Below are 17,973 nucleotides of genomic sequence, written 5' to 3' on the forward strand. Positions count from 1 at the left end.
CCGTCACCTTGGACCTGTTTGCCCTGGTAGCCCCAACCAGGGGCACGAAGCCCCCGACAACAGAGCTCCAGGATCATTCAGGTGCTCAAACCCTCCACCACGTTAAGGTGGCGGCTCCAGGAGGGGTGGATTTCCACCATTGAATGAATAAATAATGCATAAAAATGTGGTGTATTTTTGCATTGTATAACACAATAATTATTATCATTATATTACACTTCTTACCAAAGACTTTTAGGTTTATGGTGGTGATGCTACTGTCACTGCTCGTACTGGTGATGCACATGTGTCTTCCTTCATCTTGAATTCTGACCTCTTTGATCAGCAGTGCAGCATCTCCTTTATGGATCTCCTTAAAAAGAAAAGTCCTCCCTCTGTAGTCCTCAAGTTGGTGCTGAAGCTGGTTCTGATTGTTGTAGAAGCTGTGAACTACTCCATCTCCTGGAGTTTTCCTCCAGTGAACGGAAATGTAAGAACCGGTCTTAAAGCTGCAGGGCAGGACACAGTCTGACCCCACAGCACAGGAGACTTCAACCTCTGAGACACAGACAGAGAAGAGCCGTTATACAGAGCTTCATGTGCTTTATTATAGGTGCCTTATTCAGGTGCATTGTTTGGCCAGATTTAGCTTCTGTTTAGGTTCCGACAAAAGATACGGCTGACTCTACAGTTTTAATGTTTTAATACGTCATCCTGGGAAGAAGACTAGATTTGTTTCTTTTCTTTTGTGGCAAGACTGATGAAGTAGCAAGTCCTTAATCAGAAAATGATCCAATATTTATTAAAGCTATGATCACAACCGGCTGTACGGGCTTCTACGGTCGGTCTACGTGCACAAAACGCAAGAAATCGCATGACCAGAAAGTCGTACGGCCAGTTGTGTGACCATAGCTTGAATCCATTCACGCTGCAAGGCCAGTTAGACTGCATAGATTATATGAAGTAACATTTGTTTCTCAGCAACGGCAAAATTCATGTCCACAAAGAAAGCCTCATTATTGATCCTGAGTTTACAGTCACTATAGCCAAGAAACCTGTGTGACTGGAGAAGCTGCATTCATGAGTCATCAGAGCTTTCTATAAAAAGAGTCTAAGGATTCTATGATGGTAACGAAATGTAAAATGCTGTTGCTTCCACTTAGTTTTGGTTAATATATTCAAAAGTATCTATGTTCATGAGAGAAACACTGACACAAATATCAGTGTCACAAATAAACTAAGGTCATTTTGTCTTTATCGTCTCCAAAACCAGTTTTCAAAAACATGCACATAATGTTGGTCTGGGGAAAGGATTAACGTTACAAGTTAGAGAATCAAATCACATTATGTTGGCCCTGAATGCAACATATTATCATCATACACATTAAAACTGGCATAAATTACCTTTTGTATGTTCATTTTATATGAGCATATATTTATATATTGTTTTATTGTTTATTTTATTTGATAAACGTTCTTTTTTGGTTGTGCTTCGTTCATTTCATTTTCAATTAGGAATATTTAGCAAGTTTTTATTTTTTTCTGTCTTGTAGGTAAAAACAAAAAACAAAAACTTACCTTTGGTGGTTGAGAAACAAAGCAAATTGAAGAGCAATGTCAAGATAAACACAGCCGATGTGTCTGCCATGATCACAGATTGTCACTGCAATATAAAAAGGACTGGTTGAACCTGTGCACACAAGCAGCAGAAGGAGTGTCTGAGAACAGAGTCGGCCTATGCGGAAGAGTCAGTTATAAACAATTTACTTGGTACATGGTGCAAACTGAATTGAATTTGTTTGTGTCCAATAGATTTCAACCCCTTTGTTTTTGCCTGAGCGATACTCTGACCCTAAAATTGGATTGTGTCGAGAGCTAATGATGAACCCCTGATGAAGTTCTGGAGGAAAATTATAGACAAGAGATTGACCAGAGATCCATCCAGTCATGGTTCTCTGGTCAAAATGTTTCCATGTGGAGTTCTGAAGCACCGATTTTGTTAAACAGACATGGTTCTGCATTCTGGAGGAATTTTGTCCATGCAAGGAGTTTAGTACTGTGACTTTAAAAAAATCTAAATTACATTGTTTTTAACGTTTTAGAGAGGAATATTTTGTCCCTCCTGGAGCCGCCACCTTAACGGGGTGGAGGGGTTTGAGCACCCGAATGATCCTGGAGCTCTGTTGGTAGGGTCTCCCATGGCAAACAGGTCCTAGGTGAAGGTCAGACAGCCCCTTATGAGAGACCAACAGGCCCGGTTAATCGTGAGGCCGTCCTTCTGTGGACCCACCACCTGCAGGAGGAGCCATAAGGGGCTGGTGCCATGTGATTTGGGCAGCTCCAACAGCTGCTCCCACGACCCGGAAACGGACAAGTGGAAGAAGATGGATGGATATTTTGTCATGGATCTACACGTTCATCCTCTGGTCAGATCGATCTACACCATACATTTGTTGTGCTCATAAATCCATCAATCCCCGTTTCCGGATCATATATATATTCAGAATGGTAATGGCGAATCAACCGGACATTGTGGTGGTGACAAAGAGCAGAGGAGCCGTTGTGGTCGACATAGCAATACCAAGACTTCAACATCAGGAAAAAGGAACATGAGAAACTAGAGAAACACCAGGGGCTCAGAGAAGAGCTGGAGAAAACCTGGAGGGTGAAGGAATCAGTGGTGCCACTCGGGGCAGTGACCCCCAAACTGGAGGAGTGGCTCCAGCAGATCCCAGGAAATACATCAGACATCTCGGTCCAGAACCCTCAAGCTCCCAGGCCTCTGGTAGAGGACCCGAGCAGGAGGAAGAAGAGACCGCCCGCGGAGGGTGAGGAAGAGTTTAGTTTTTTATGTTTGTATTTGACATACTGTTTCAAAAATGTAACTGAGTTCCACTACTTTGAGTTATAACTAATATATTAGTATATATATTCCCATAGTTTGTAATATGTCATATTCCTTATTTGCTGGAATATATATATATTTTTGTACCTTGTGACTTTTGTAATACATTACCCCAACAGTGACTGTGACTCTGCTTATTGTGCGACACAATCCAGTGTCATAATCAGCGAATTAATTTACAATGTGAAACAAACACTAACAAGCTGGTTTAGACCACAGGAGCTTCAATGACAAAGTCAGACAGTCAATGTGGGTCCAACAGCCCTAAGGCAGAGTTTATTTACAATTAAAAACAAAAATACTAGGAGTAGTTGTTGAATTTGAACTGTGGTGGTGTGGCCTCGAGCTGGGGTGAGGGATGTATACTATTAGTAAAAAACAAACACAAGGTTAAACAGAAATAAACACCATTTCCATAACAGAAAACACACATATACAGTATACATGTGCCACCACCACCAAAACTACAAATAAAACCAGCACCTCCAGAGAACCCGTCACCCCCCAACTGTCGATTGATTGGGCCAACGCCAACCCGAGGGTTATTGAAATAGTTTAGAATAACAAAACACAGTAAACTAACTCTGAAATAAACGGCAACCATCACTGAGCGTTTAAACTGGACTGTTAGGATCCTTAAAGAATACAAAATAATACACAACATCAGGGGTTTGTTAACAAGAATGATGATATATATATCTTAAAATGTAAACAGTTCTTCAACATGTGCACAGGCCTGCTCAGGAAGAGGAACTTCCTTTACCGGACCTGTCCCTGCCACAAAGGGTTGACATGTAATAGCCGTCCATGTAAGCCTCAAGCCTAATGTGGAGCCAGTAGAACAATCACGCGAGTGGAGCTTAAGGACCCCTGCAGCACACACCCGGTGAGGCTATGTCAAGGGGAGGCTACGCCGTTAGCAGATAAAAAATGAATGAATGTCCAACATGCTATAGTCATTTCATCTGAGGTAAGGTCCTCCTGGGGTTTCCACACTGTAAAGCTGCAAAGTGGAGAATGATCATTTATTTCTATCACTGGACTCTTTTGCTAATTTAAACCATCAAAACGACTGAGCACGATCGAAGCTGGGACAAGGAGTTAGAAATAATGAAGACAATTTCAACAGAAAGTTTAACAAGTGTTTTTTTATTCATTAATTATCTTATGAATCTGTCAATCTTAACCTCTTAACTCCCGCCTGAACCGAGAGGATCTTTTTCCTCACGGCATCAGATTTTTTTCCATCTTTTTTTGTTGGGTATTCAACTCATTTTTGTCACATTTTTGTAATTTTTTTAATCAATTTTTTGTCATTTTTTTGGTCACATTTTTGTCACATTTCTGTCATTTTTTTCGTCAATTTTTTATCAAATTTTTGTCATTTTTTGTCACATTTTTGTAATTTTTTTGGTCACATTTGGTTAAATTTTTGTCTTTTTTGTGTGTCATTTTTTGTCAATTTTTTGTCATTTTTTCGTCCATTTCTTGTGACATTTTTGCCACTTTTTCATCAATTTTTCATCACTTTTTTGTCACATTTCCATCATTGTTTTTGTGTCAGTTTTGTTGCTATTTTCACAGCTTTTTTTCCAGAAGCTTTTGGACTGGGGTAAAGCCAAACTGGAGAAAATGTGCTCGGTTCAGGTGGGAGTTAAGGGGTTCATTTAAATATCAAATAAATATGCATATGTCGAAAAGGAGGACAGGTAAAAGTAAGTCAGTCCTAGCTTCTAATGATTCAGTTACATTTTTCATGATCTGAAGACGTGTTTTGTATGTTTCGCTAATTCAGATGAATATAGAATGATGCTAATAATTAATGATCTGGTAAAGGTGGGACAACTTTAAAAAACACAGACGATCCGCACCACCTCATGACATCACTGGGTGGGGAAAAATAACAGCAGGATTATAAAAGATTCATAAAAAGTAGCTTAGCGGAATATAGGACTTTTAAATCAAAGTCCACTCCTCTACAAAGATCCCAGATTATTGTGGACACACAGATTCAAAATCGTACATATTCCGAGAACAAAACTTCCATAGGCTCGAGCCAATGCCGACAGCAGTAACAACAGCGGCGAGAGGCCTTGGCAGTGCACGAATCATTCACAGAATCATCACAGTAAAGTGCAACAGACACAACCTGAGCATCAAAGTCACATTAGGATTCACTTAAAGAAAAGATGTCAATTAAGGCAATACTAAGTAACTTGTTTACCTTAATAAATCCTCACCGGATCAGAGGAGGAAGAAGAAGCTGACAGGCTAACGGGCAAAGTAAAAAAACGCAACATGCTACGACACCTGCAGTGGTGCTTACGGCCTCTAGGGGCAGGAGTTACTTAGTACTGCTTTAAAGTTATAAATAGAATTAAAACTCTTCCTGTGCATTTGCAAACTAAATAAAACCCACTTTCATTATTGCATTATTGAGTAATTCCAGGCTCCCCCATCACTCAAACACAGTTGAAAAGGTGAATAACCATTATAATTACAAAAAAGACCAGCAAGAAAAACACTGGAGAAAAATAAAGGAAAACAGGCAACATTCAGTAACTGTCACTAAAGTGTTCTTGAGGCAGGTCGAAATATTAAAAGGGGATTTCTATCAAAAAAGTTTATATTCTCGCCAATAGGTGAGGAAAGCCCTTCTCTATGGTTCTCATGGCGGTCCTCAACACTGGTTATCTCCAATGGGCGCTGGCTGCTCTGCTTTATGACCATGACATTAGAGGCCGCCATTGCTGTAGTACATCCGTATCGGCGCTAGTGCCCCATTGAAAAGCATTGGAGTTTAGACACGTTAAAAACAACTTTAACGCCTGGTTTCTATTTTTTCAACACTAGACTAGGCTAGATCTTCCTCCTGAGATAACGCTGGGTTAGTCACAGTTAAAGAAACCAGGCTGGTTTTCGTAAGAAGAATTTTAGAAATCTCGTACTTAATGAGGGACAGTTAGCATTGGAGCAGCACGAGCTACACGTCACACAAGGGCGGAGTCTACGGTGAAGATCACGCAGCTTCTATTGACGGAAGTGAGCGGGGGAAGTCTTTAGGAGTTACTGCGTGGACGTTTTGCTCCTGTATCATTACGCCTCACAATATAGTCCCCCTTTTTATCTGCTTATAAAATCGACATGCTACATTTCTGTGTAAATATACTTCGCATGAAAACACTTCACGTAACTTTATTTAAATAGGGAACACGTGGAAGAGCTTGGTAGCTTCTATCGTGAGCTTTTTTGGAGCTATATGACATGTGGGAGAGGCTGCGTATGTGCTCCGTTTGCCTGGCAGAGCGCACGGACAAAGACCAGACGGGGATATATTAACACGACTAAGGCTAGGTAAGAACATATCTCAGTATGTAAAAACGGTGGCCTATTCCTTTAAGAGCTGATAACTTAGATCAGAGTGTTCTTTGCACCCGCATGTGTTCAGTCAGACTAAAGCGCCTCCTCTCTGGGCATGTGTGAGCAATGTCTGAGCATTGAGAGAAAACGCCGGACACTTGCAGGTCCATCAGCTCCATGCCCACAATCCTTTTAATCCTACATTTATGGCACTTCTATTCAAAATGAAGGTTTATCGTTTTATATTATAACTGACTGTTTGTCAGACGATGTCTCTAATGCTGTGTTTAACTGTGAAATGGTTATTGCTAATGTGATGTGGTTTTTAAAATTATAAATATTGAGGGCATAAGCGCCTTTCCACATTGCTCCCATGTGAAGGGGGTTCTATAGTATTTCTCGGCTGGGAGGAGCCAGGCTGATGTTGGTGTTGTGAGGCTCAGTGGTCTTCATTTCATCATTTGGAGGAACCGTATTGTCTTTTTTTCTGTAAAAGAAGGTAAGAAAGATCAGTCAGTGTCAGTGCGATGCTGTTATACTACTTGTCAACTCTCCTCAAAAGCCTCAAATTGTCAGGGTGATATTTACTCTTCAACCAGATTTTCTGCTGTGATTGGTTCTGTTTCACAGCAGAAAAAAGAACATGCTGCTAATGCTCTCCTGTATCAAACAAAATACCAATATGTTTTCATACCGGCTGGACTGGCTGGATACATAAAGGTTTGCAGTTGGAATCTTGCCTGTGTGAATGTAGTGTGTAAATGATGCTCAAGCTTTGCTTCCTTCAGTCTACTCCAGGGCAGCTGTGGCTACAGTCTAGTGTAGAGCTTTGAGAAGCCAATTTTATTATGTGAGGGCAGCGTAACTTACCTCTACAACAACATAGCCGTACATTATGAGTCCAAATGCAATCACCAGATCTATGACTGACACTCCAAGAATCAGGTAGATCACAATCCTAATGTAAAAATCTTGGTCTGTAAAGGACAGAAAAGTTGTGTTAATGTTTTGTTACTCTTCCGTTATGAAACAACAAATGCACATAAAATACACTGCCAATTTGTTTGTCCAAAACAAGTTTCCATCTGACTTTAACTGTGTCCACAGAATCAGATCTGCTGCTGACCTAAACATCTGGAATGACCAGGTTATTCCATCAGAGGATTTCTTCTTCAGGAATGAGGATTCATCGCGCTCTCATAGTGAAAGAGATGTTCAGGGAACATGAGCCATCATTTTCACACATGGATTGGCCACCACAGAATGTACTGAAGAAGACTTTGCACAGTGGTCACATTCTCCCATCATCCATATAAGATCTTGGTGAAAAATGAATGCAACTCTAGAGCTTTGGCATTGCAGAAGCTTGTGGAAACAACGCCACAGGAAAGGCTGCTGTAATGAAAGCTACAGGCGACAACCAAATATTAGAGTCACTACTGCAAACAAAAGTACATTTGCTGCGCACGCAGTTTGATCGTCCTTCCACAAATGAGAATTTATTTCGACTCAATTCACCAGAACACAGTTAACACAATTCTATCTAAATCTTTGTGTGCAAAAACAATCAAACGCTGACTTTATTGGTTCGCATCATTCAGGCCCACCTGGTTCTGATGAATGACTGAACCTCCATTTTATGTTTGCCTCCTTCATTGCAACTTTTAAATATTGCTCATGCTTTTGTGTAGGTAAAGTTTGCATACAAAATGTGAATAAAATAACACATTTCTGTCAAATTTGCGGCAAATACAAGTATGCATCAAGTTTTTTCTTGATATTTTAGGCCTACACCTCTTTGACTCCTGTCCTCACATTTCACTATGTCATAAAGCAAAGAAGGAGACGTGTATGTTGAATTAAAGTATTATTATCTAGTTACATTTTGTGTGAATCTTTGGACAGACACAAACAAACAGGAGTGAGAGCACAAAGCGACGGGTCCCATTGATTTCCGCCTATGGCAGAATGTAATTAATAAACGCGGCACAACAGTGCCCTCACCTGGCTGAGGCAGGATCTGCAGCGCTGTGCTGCTGACATGTGTCTCTGCGTCGGTGGTGAGGACACAGGAGAACAGTCCCTGCTGAAATGTGCTCAGATTCTTCAAAGTCAGGTTTCCAGAATCTGAGACGTGCTTCACAAAAGGCCTCCAGTCAGGGCTGAAGATCACCTGGTCACCCGTCCTGTGGCAGATGCTCTGAGTGTGGTTGAAAATCCACTTCAGGCTCTTTACTTTGGAGTTGGAATCAGCGCAGCAGAGGGTCATTTCATATCCAGAAACACACGTTAGTTCTGAAGAAACAACAAAAAACACTAGACTGAAAGAAATACAACTGTGACCTAGACCTACTATAACTATTGAGCACATATGATTAGTAACAACATTCAAAAGCAGATGTAAATCATGAGTTGTATCACTATGATAAAGTGCCAGGTGTGTCATGATAGCTCGCAGCTTGCAATTAGAAAAAAAAAAAAAACTGATCCAGCATGAGGTTCAAACTGATGCCAGGATCACGGCCTGATTGTGGACCACTCTCTTCTGCATTACACCAGTGGTGCCAGAGATAAAGAAATGCTGATCTTGCCTCTGAGGCAACTGTCAGTTTGTACATTGTTGCTTTACATCGTGACGCCACGCTGCCCAATCTGGCGCCTCCAAACACCACCAACCACTCACTCACAAACAGCTGACCTGATATTCCCTCGTGCTTTTTAATGCTGGAACAACCAAGACTAGAATCAGGATGACGAGTACTTCTCACCTGTCCTCCTGTAGGTGGCGCTCCTCCAGCTGTGCTCCGTGCTGACGTTACAGCTGTATTCCTCTTCAAGGTGCTTTGTCAGAGGCACAGAGCTGAGCACAGAGAACAGCCCAGTCCCTGATGGAGTCACTGAGGTGCTGGGGTTTCTCTGAGGGCTCCAGGAAACAGAGGGTTTAGGGAAAATGTCTCTGGACTCGCACTTCAGCCTCTCTTCATCCTCCTCAAGGGAAACATCACGGACCAGAGCTGAAAGAGAGACAATAGTTTACACCACCTACCAACACCCTTGTCAAAATAACCAATGATCTCCTTCCTCTCCATTCTCATCCTCCTTGACCTCAGTGCCGCCTTTGATTCCATCTCTCACTCAGTTTTGCTTGAGCGTCAGGCTGGCACTGAGGTCACAGGCCCTGCTCTGCTTTGGTTCACATCCTACCACAGCGACAGAGAACAATTCATTCAGGTCAAAAACATTAAATCTTCCTCATTACAAGGCTCAGTTTTAGGTCCACTCTTCTTTCAATTTACATTATTTCCCTCAGCAATATTTTTCGTTACTTTGGTATTCAGTTTCATTGTTATGCCGAAGATACACAACTTTATCTGTCCACAAAATGACATGAAAGGTGTCATTATTAATTATTATTATTATTATTAAAGTTCATATATCTTTTACTTTTCATGTCCAGGGACGGCTCAAGGTGCTTCAAGTCCTTTGTGATCTATAGAACCTAAATGCAGGGACATACAGTCAGTTTAACTACATCTTTGTTGTTTCATTTCAAATCGATTGTGGGGGTTTATAGAGCCTAAAACATAAGAATTGTGTCAATGGCCCAACATACGTGGACCTGACTGTAGGTCTCCTGAAAAAAATGCATTCTGCAAAGTTAAAGCAGCACTAAGTAACGTGTTTACCTTAATAAATCCTTTCCGTAGTCCCTGTGGGGGTAATACAAGTGTTTATGGGATGATTGGAGGGTCTTTCATCTCCCCCGGTGTCTCTGGCCAGAAAACCATGTTTGCAACTTGACTGCCCCCGGTGCGGAGAAAGCAATACACAATAATGGAATCACGAAGAAGAAGCTAGCATGCTAACGGGCAAAGCTAACTGCGGGCTAAGGTCACTTTAAACAGTATTTACAGCCAAGTTTGAGTGAAAAGAAATATTTCCGTTGTATAATTGGATGCACAGTATCCCTCTCTTCCTTCACCTTTCCTGTCAGCGTAGTATTTGCTCTCCAAGACAATTAATAAATTAAAAAATCGTAACTTGCTACTACACCTGCAGTTGCGCTTATGGCCTCTAGGGGGAAGAGTTACTTAGTACTGCTTTAAGAGGGAGAATTTGTGGGGAATGACAAGTCATAGATCTGACGTATATAACTCAATAAAGCTGCTTTATATTGAAGGTTTACACGGAGGATGCAGAATATGACGACAGCAGGAGGCAACAAATATTGCAAATATTACAGTATGGTAAGAAAAGTTCATATAAAACTTTAAAGCCTAAAGCTTAAAAAAGTTTTCCATCTTCTTACCAAAGACCTTCATGTTGACAAAGATCTCGTCACCGTTGACCCAGCACAAGTACCGTCCTTGGTCTCCGAGCGTGACGTCTCTGAGCAGCAGTGAAGCATTTCCACTGCTCATCTCCTCTTCAAACAGAGAAGTCCTGCCGCCGTAGTCCGGATACTGATCCAAATCCTGGTTCTGACCCTGACGGAAACTGTGGACCCTCAGACCGCCGTCTGTCTTCGTCCATTGGATGGTGTTCTGAGGCCGTCTGGTTTTGGAGCGGCAGGGCAGGACACAGTCCTCCAGGTAAACACATGACACGGCCTCATCTGAAACACAGGGATGAGGTCAAAGCAGGACTTTGGTGTCACTGAAGCCGATGCAGGAGCCATTTTGTTTAGAATTGTGTGAATGTGGTTAGAATGAGTGAAAACCACATCAGCGCACAGAGAGTGGAGCAGGTCGTGTGATCAGAGAGTCGGTGCTTTGAATCTTTCAGGCACACACTGTTGTTGTGTCCTTGGGCAAGACACTTCACCTGTCTTGCCCTGCGTACACTGGTGAATGGGTGAGTGGATCCTTGTGCTATCAGTAAGTAGCTACAGCAAGTAGAAAGGTTCAATACAAATGTGACCATTTGTAATATTTATATTAGGGCTGAAATGACTAATCGATTAATCGACGACTAATCGATTATTGAAATAGTCGACAACTATTTTAGTAATCGATTAATCGTTTTCTGGTGCACACAGACTAAAATGGGGCAAAAATGACATAAAAAGTGTAGTATTTTTGATGAAAACCTACTTTGATTTTATATTTAGGGTCTGTAGTGTTTTGTACATTGTAAATTTCATTAATAGAGCCTTCAAAAAACATTTCCCTTTAGTTTTACTTCATTAACACGTCCTCAAACAGCTCCACTTAAGCTATAATGTGATAAAAAAATTGAAAAAATAAAAATTTCCTACACCATTCACAGCCAAGCGATTAACCGAATAATCGTAAAAATAATCGATAGATTAATCGAATACAAAATAATCGTTAGTTGCAGCCCTAATTTATATGAAGGCTTTACAAAGGATAGATTCTGTTACTAATGTTTAGGAGAATTCACACACAAAAAGCCACAACCTTATTCCTTTAAAATACAGATTTTCTACCGGAACTCTTCCTGCTTTTGCAACATAGCTGCCTTAAAAATAGAATGTTTTTATTTCATTTTCGTATATTGTTGCAGTATATGTTTTGTGTGTGTCTGTGTTTTTGCACTGAATATGGAAAGCACTTTGGGGCAGAACTCTGTTTTTAAAATGTGTTATATAATAAACCTTGACCTTGAGTAGTAGTAAGTAAGTAAGTATAGTGAAAGAAAAGTAAAAAGTAGGCTATTCATTACAAACTTACTGAGTTTATGCATATGATTTGTTGGTAATTGGCACGGATTCATTTTGTATCTTTATACTCGCAGCTAAATATATCTTTATAACTTATGACTTATGACTTATGACTCTGTTGTGACATAGCTGAAATACCTGTGATAGTATCACATTATCCTGGTACCTATAAAGGACTTGCAGTGACCAAAGTTTAACACCACATTTTTTTTGTCATGCGCAACAAGTTTTTTTGTTCATTTTATGCACTTAGTATTGGTTTGAGAGATAAAACAAACAAACATGCTCTTTTCCTAACCAAATTCATGCCATTTCCCGAGCCTTAACCTTCACTGCTTTCCTGTTTCTACTTAAGCTTTTTCCAGCTCGTGGCCCAAACCATAACCAGTTAGATAATCCACATCAATGGAAATGTTACGCCAAAATAGCCAGGGAACCCGACGGCTTAGTAGCGTTGATCAGGCGTAGACATTTCGTAAACAAACTGTGCTCATAAAAAATAGAACTGTTTAAACATATGAACAGATATACATGTTATTTTAATTCTTAAGATTATAAACTTAAGATTGTAAACTTTGTGACTAAGAAACCTACCTTTGGCAGAACAACTGTATGAAAACATGACCAGAATAAAGAGGGAAAATAGTACCAGCAGCATGTTTCGCGAAGTATACGACGTATCAAATGAAAGCGAAAGTAACTCGCGCGGGGATTGGGAAATCAGGAAACTACCCGGGGGAAAAAGGAAACAACGTTTTATAAAATGGACATTATTTTAATTGAAGAAATGTTCACGAAAAATAAACAAAGCCGAGACAAAACCAGATCACGCTGGCATCTTAGTTTGCAACTGAATCTGAATGACAAAAAATAAGAAAACAAAGAAAAAACCCGACGGCAAAAACAAGGATGAAAATGCAACAAAAAGTGATTAAAAAGTGACAAACGTACTGGAAAAGCTAAACAAAAACAAAAACAAAAACAAAAAAAGGAACAAAAAACGTGACAAAAGCGTCAAAAACATACAGAACAGAAAATACAAAAAAAGCGATAAAGAAAACAGAAATGACAAAAACATGAAAAAACTATGAAAACACGACAAAAAAGACTTAAAAAGAAAAGACAACAATAGGACAAAAAATATAGCATAAACACTTCGACAATGCAATAAAAAAAGTTACGATCTGTTTCGTAGATCTGAGGCGTCTCAGTTACCATGGAGATCCGCCATCTTTGCAGCTGTTAGCATACATTTCCATTGGCTAACATTAGCTAAAAACAGCATAAAAGTGGAGAAAATAGCCGTAGCTCCGTTAGCTGCTGAGTTACTGCTGGTAAAAACATCTAACACACTGTGGTGTCCAAGTGTTTTAACCCCTTAACTCCCACCTGAACCGAGCACATTTTCTCCAGTTTGGCTTTACCCCAGTCCAAAAGCTTCTGGAAAAAAGCTGTGAAAATAGCAACAAAACTGAGACGAAAACAATGATGGAAATGTGACAAAAAAGTGAGAAAACATTGATGAAAAAGTTGAAAAAATGTGACAAAAAAATGACCAAAAAATGACAAAAATGTGATAAAAATTTGACAAAAATGTGACAAAAAATGACAAAAACGTGACAAAAAACGTGACAAAAATTTGATAAAAATTTTACAAAATATGACAAAAATGTGACAAAAAAATTACAAAAATGTGACAAAAAATGACAACAATTTGATAAAAAATTGACCAAAAAAATAAAAAAAAATGTGAGAAAAAATGACACAAATTTGATAAAAAATGGACCAAAAAATGACAAAAATGTGACAAAAAATAATTACAAAAATGTGATTAAAAAATGACAAAAATGTGATAAGAATTTGACAAAGAAATTACAAAAAATTGACTAAAAAATGACAAAAATGTGACCAAAAAATGACCCAAAAAAATGACAAAAAAGTTACAAAAATGATGTAAAAAAAAAAATCTAATTACGTGAGGAAAAAGATCCTCTCGGTTCAGACGGGAGTTAAGAGATTAAAAATATACTTACACCAACGAAACAAAGTCGAGACGAAACCGGAAGCGCGTCGCCTGTAACTAAAACGACGCAGCCGCGCGCGGGACGTAACCATCTCGCGCTCTCCGCTCCGGTGACGAAGCGGAAGAGGCTGCTGTAACTGGCTTCTCCTCCCGTGTCCAGTGCTCTCTCCCCCCGCTGTTTACTGCCTCGTTTCTGGGGGATAAACCTCCTCCCCGGGCCTCGTTCGCACCCGGCCCCGCGGCTTCGCATCCCCGGAAGACTTTTATCAAACCCGGGAAAGGAAACTAAACATGGAGGCGCAGGATAAAGACGAAGCTAAGGGACCAGTGCTGCACATTGTGGTCGTTGGGTTTCACCACAAAAAGGGCTGTCAGGTAAGAAAACACCTCATTAAAGGATCATTTGGCGAACTAACACCTCTTTTTATATCCGTTATCCTCATTAAAACACATAACATACTTGTAAATCCATCTGTTTTGACACAGGACTGAAAGTTAGCTTGCCTTTGCACTAGTCCCAGTATGTATGGGTAACATGGTGAACATCTGAAGCTCTTGGTTTGACAGCGTTATATAACCTGCTCCTTTAGCTCCAGATTTCGCCTCTTTCCAGCTCATTGTGTCTGCAAAAGCCTCGGCTGTTTTGCAACAAGCCAGCTGCTCCTTCCTTTTGTCAGCAACAACGTAAACAAAGGCTAAATGGCACTGGTTTACATGAGTCCTGGCAAAGGTTAACATCGAGTCAGTGTCATGTTGATTCTAAATGTTGGAGAATATGGTTTTATTATACGATGTAAGAGTTGTAAAGCAGCCACAGAGTTATTGACTTTGGATACAATGTGTAAAATGAGTAAAAAAAAAAAAGCTATAATCGTTCAGAAACATTCACACATCAGTTTCATTCATAAATACTTGATACTAGAGACAAACTAATCGAGGGCAAACGACAACAACAACAGAGCCATTGGTCCCAAAGTATCTTACATTTGCAGTATCTACAGTGAGGAACCAGTCACCCATTCACACAGCAGTGTACGCAGACGCTGAAGGCAAGGAGGGTGAAGTGTCTTGCACAAGGACACAACGACCGCGTGCATTTGCCGGAGCTGGGATTCGAACCCACGACGTTCCGATCACGAGACGACACGCACTAACAACTGTGCCACTGTACAATACAATAGTGACATTTTTTTTCCCCATTTCCTTTTTATTTGTTTATTTTTTCCCCCACTTTTTCTCCCCCTCATCCCCATTTTCACACTTTGTTCCACACTTTTATTTATTTATTTATTTATTTTTTTACAATTTTTACATTTAAAAAAAAAAAAATATATTCTTTTTTTTTTTTTTTTTTTTTTCTTTCTTTCTTTCTTTCTTTCTTTCTTTCTTTCTTTCTTTCTTTCTTTCTTTCTTTCTTTCTTTCCTTCTTTCTTTCTTTCTTTCTTTCTTTCTTTCTTTCTTTCTTTCTTTCTTTCTTTCTTTCTTTCTTTCTTTCTTTCTTTCTTTCTTCCTCTCCTTTCTTGCTTTCTTTTCTTCCTTCCTTCCTTTTCCTTCCTTCCTTCCTTCCTTCTTTTCTTTTCCTCCTTCCTTCCTTTCTTTCTTTCTTTCTTGCTTTCTTGCTTTCTTGCTTTCTTTTCCTTCCTTCCTTCCTTCCTTTTCCTTTCCTTCCTCTCCTTTCCTTCCCCCCTCTCCTTTCTTTCTTTCTTTCTTTCTTTCTTTTTTTCTTTTTCTTTTCTTTCTCTTTTCTTTCCTTTCCTTTCCTTCCTTCCTTCCTCTCCTTTCTTGCTTTCTTGCTTTTCTTTCCTTCCTTCCTTCCTTCCTTCTTTTCCTTCCTTCCTCTCCTTTCTTTCTTCCTCTTCCTTCCTTTTCCTTTCCTTCCTTCCTTCCTTCCTTCCTTCCTTTTCCTTTCCTTCCTTCCTTCCTTCCTTCCTTCCTTCCTTCCTTCCTTCCTTCCTTCCTTCCTTCCTTTCTTCCTTTTCCTTTTCCCTTCCTTCCTTCCTTTCTTCCTTTTCCTTTCCTTCCTTCCTTCCTTTTCCTCTCCTTCTTTCTTTCTTTCTTGCTTTCTTGCTTTCTTGCTTTCTTTCTTTCTTTCTTTCTTTCTCTTCCTTTCTTTCTCTTCCTTTCTTTCTCTTCCTTTCTTCCTCTTCCTTTCTTTCTCTTTCTTCCTCTTCCTTTCTTTCTTTCTTTCTTTCTCTTCCTTCCTTCCTTCCTTCCTTTTCCTTTCCTTCCTTCCTTCCTTTCTTTCTTTCTTTCTTTCTTCCTTTCTCTTCCTTCCTTTCCTTCCTCCTTTCTTTCTTTCTTTCTTTCTTTCTTTCTCTTCCTTTCTTTCTCTTCCTTTCTTTCTCTTTCTTCCTCTTCCTTTCTTTCTCTTTCTTCCTCTTCCTTTCTTTCTCTTTCTTCCTCTTCCTTCCTTCCTTCCTTCCTTTCATTTTACCCCAATTTCCCTCCATTTGTCTTTTTTTTTTTTTTTACCAATTTTTTCATTTCCCCCCAATATTTTTTCGTTATAATGTTTTCCTCTTTTCCCCCACATTCCTTCACATTGGAAGTAAATTTGCATAGGACCTGCAGACGACATATTACCTCGAACTAAACCCCATAAACTAAGACTAAACCACAACTAGACCCAGAAATTCATTCACTTCTATCCTTTTTTCTTAGCTTCTGTTTTTGATCTTATTGTGTGACCGAAAGCTTCTCCTTTGTCCTGTTTGACGCCTGGATTAGCCTGAAACTCTCGTATTCTTTGCGTTTTTCCAGTCGAGCAGCCTCCTCCTCCTCCTCCTCCTCCTCTTCCTCCTCCTCCAGGTCTAACACCTGTTCATTAGGGAAAGTGCCTCTGGTGTGGGTCTGTTGTTTTTACGCCTCACTCTCCACCTGCCTCCCTTTGAGCGGCTCACGGCGACTCCTTCATCAAACTCAGGGAAACCCGATAAAGTGTCTTTGTGACGGGATCAGGTCACACGGAGCAGACTCGGCTCTTATTACTGCACAGAGTCTTTTCAAACCAGCCTCGTCGTCCTCCTCCTCCTCCTCCTCCTCGTCCTCCTCCTCCTCGTCCTCGTCCTCCTCCTGCTGCTGAAAAAAGGATATTTACTAACAAATAACAACTACTATTAACCTCTTAGCTCCCGCCTGAACCGAGAGGATCTTTTTCCTCACGTCATCATTTTTTTGTTGGGTATTCATCTCATTTTTGTAACTTTTTTGTCATTTTTTCGTCCATTTTATCACATTTTTGTCATTTTTTTGTCACATTTTTGTCATTTTTTTTGGTCACAATTTTGTCATTTTTTGGTCGATTTTTTTTCATTTTTTTGTCGATTTTTTTTCATTTTTTTGTCAAATTTTTATCACATTTTTGTCATTTTTTGTCACATTTTTGTCATTTTTTTGTCCATTTTTGTCATTTTTTTGTCACATTTTTGTCATTTTTTTCGTCAATTTTTTATCACATTTTGGTCATTTTTTTGTCACATTTTGGTCATTTTTTTGGTACATTTTTTGTCATTTTCTTGTGACATTTTTGTGACATTTTTGCCACTTTTTCATAAATTTTTCGTCACTTTTTGTCACATTTCCATCGTTGTTTTCGTCTCAGTTTTGTTGCTTTTTCACAGCTTTTTTCCAGAAGCTTTTGGACTGGGGTAAAGCCAACCTGGAGAAAATGTGCTCGGTTCAGGTGGGAGTTAAGGGGTTAACTAGTACTAACTAACTTAACTCTTAACCCCCACCTGTATAAATGAGTGCCCTCTACTGTTGTCTACACATTCTGGTCATGATAAAAGCATAAAAGATAATGATGAAAAAGCGGCAAAAAAGACACAGAAAAAGCAATAAAAAAAATAAAATTGTGTAAAAAAAGTGAGAAAAAACAACAAAAATGTGACATAAAAACAATCCGCAAAAACCACAAAATGCGACAAATAAATGGTAAAATCACGACAAAAAAGCCACAAAAAAGAGATAAAAAAAACTATGAAAAAATCACTGAAAATGCGTTGAAAAAGCAACAAAAAAAAA

The 17,973-nt window shown here is 39.6% G+C and overlaps 2 protein-coding genes across 2 annotated transcripts in view; one reads left to right on the forward strand and one right to left on the reverse strand.

Annotated features, from left to right (window-relative positions):
- Positions 1–429: 429 nt before the first annotated feature.
- Positions 430–12,598, reverse strand: LOC306977787 (butyrophilin-like protein 2; the record flags this gene model as incomplete). The annotated part of the gene is made up of 6 exons (XM_079576229.1): positions 12,522–12,598; positions 10,554–10,859; positions 9,013–9,258; positions 8,249–8,539; positions 7,115–7,221; positions 430–537 (listed from the first exon to the last, which is right to left on the reverse strand). The coding sequence occupies exons 1-6, from the start codon at positions 12,583–12,585 to the stop codon at positions 430–432; spliced, it is 1,122 nt and encodes a 373-aa protein (XP_079432355.1). The 5' UTR covers positions 12,586–12,598.
- A 1,450-nt stretch (positions 12,599–14,048) lies between these two features.
- avl9 (AVL9 homolog (S. cerevisiase)) overlaps positions 14,049–17,973 on the forward strand; it is a 4,390-nt gene continuing 465 nt past the window's right edge. Inside the window, exons 1-2 of the mRNA XM_079576230.1 lie at positions 14,049–14,325; positions 14,628–14,634. Coding sequence (XP_079432356.1) covers positions 14,242–14,325; positions 14,628–14,634 — 91 coding nt within the window. The 5' untranslated portion in view covers positions 14,049–14,241. The remainder of the gene's footprint in view (positions 14,326–14,627; positions 14,635–17,973) is intronic.

The sequence above is a fragment of the Gobius niger genome, assembly GCF_951799975.1.
Source record: "Gobius niger genome assembly, chromosome: 18".
Classification (NCBI taxonomy): domain Eukaryota; kingdom Metazoa; phylum Chordata; class Actinopteri; order Gobiiformes; family Gobiidae; genus Gobius; species Gobius niger.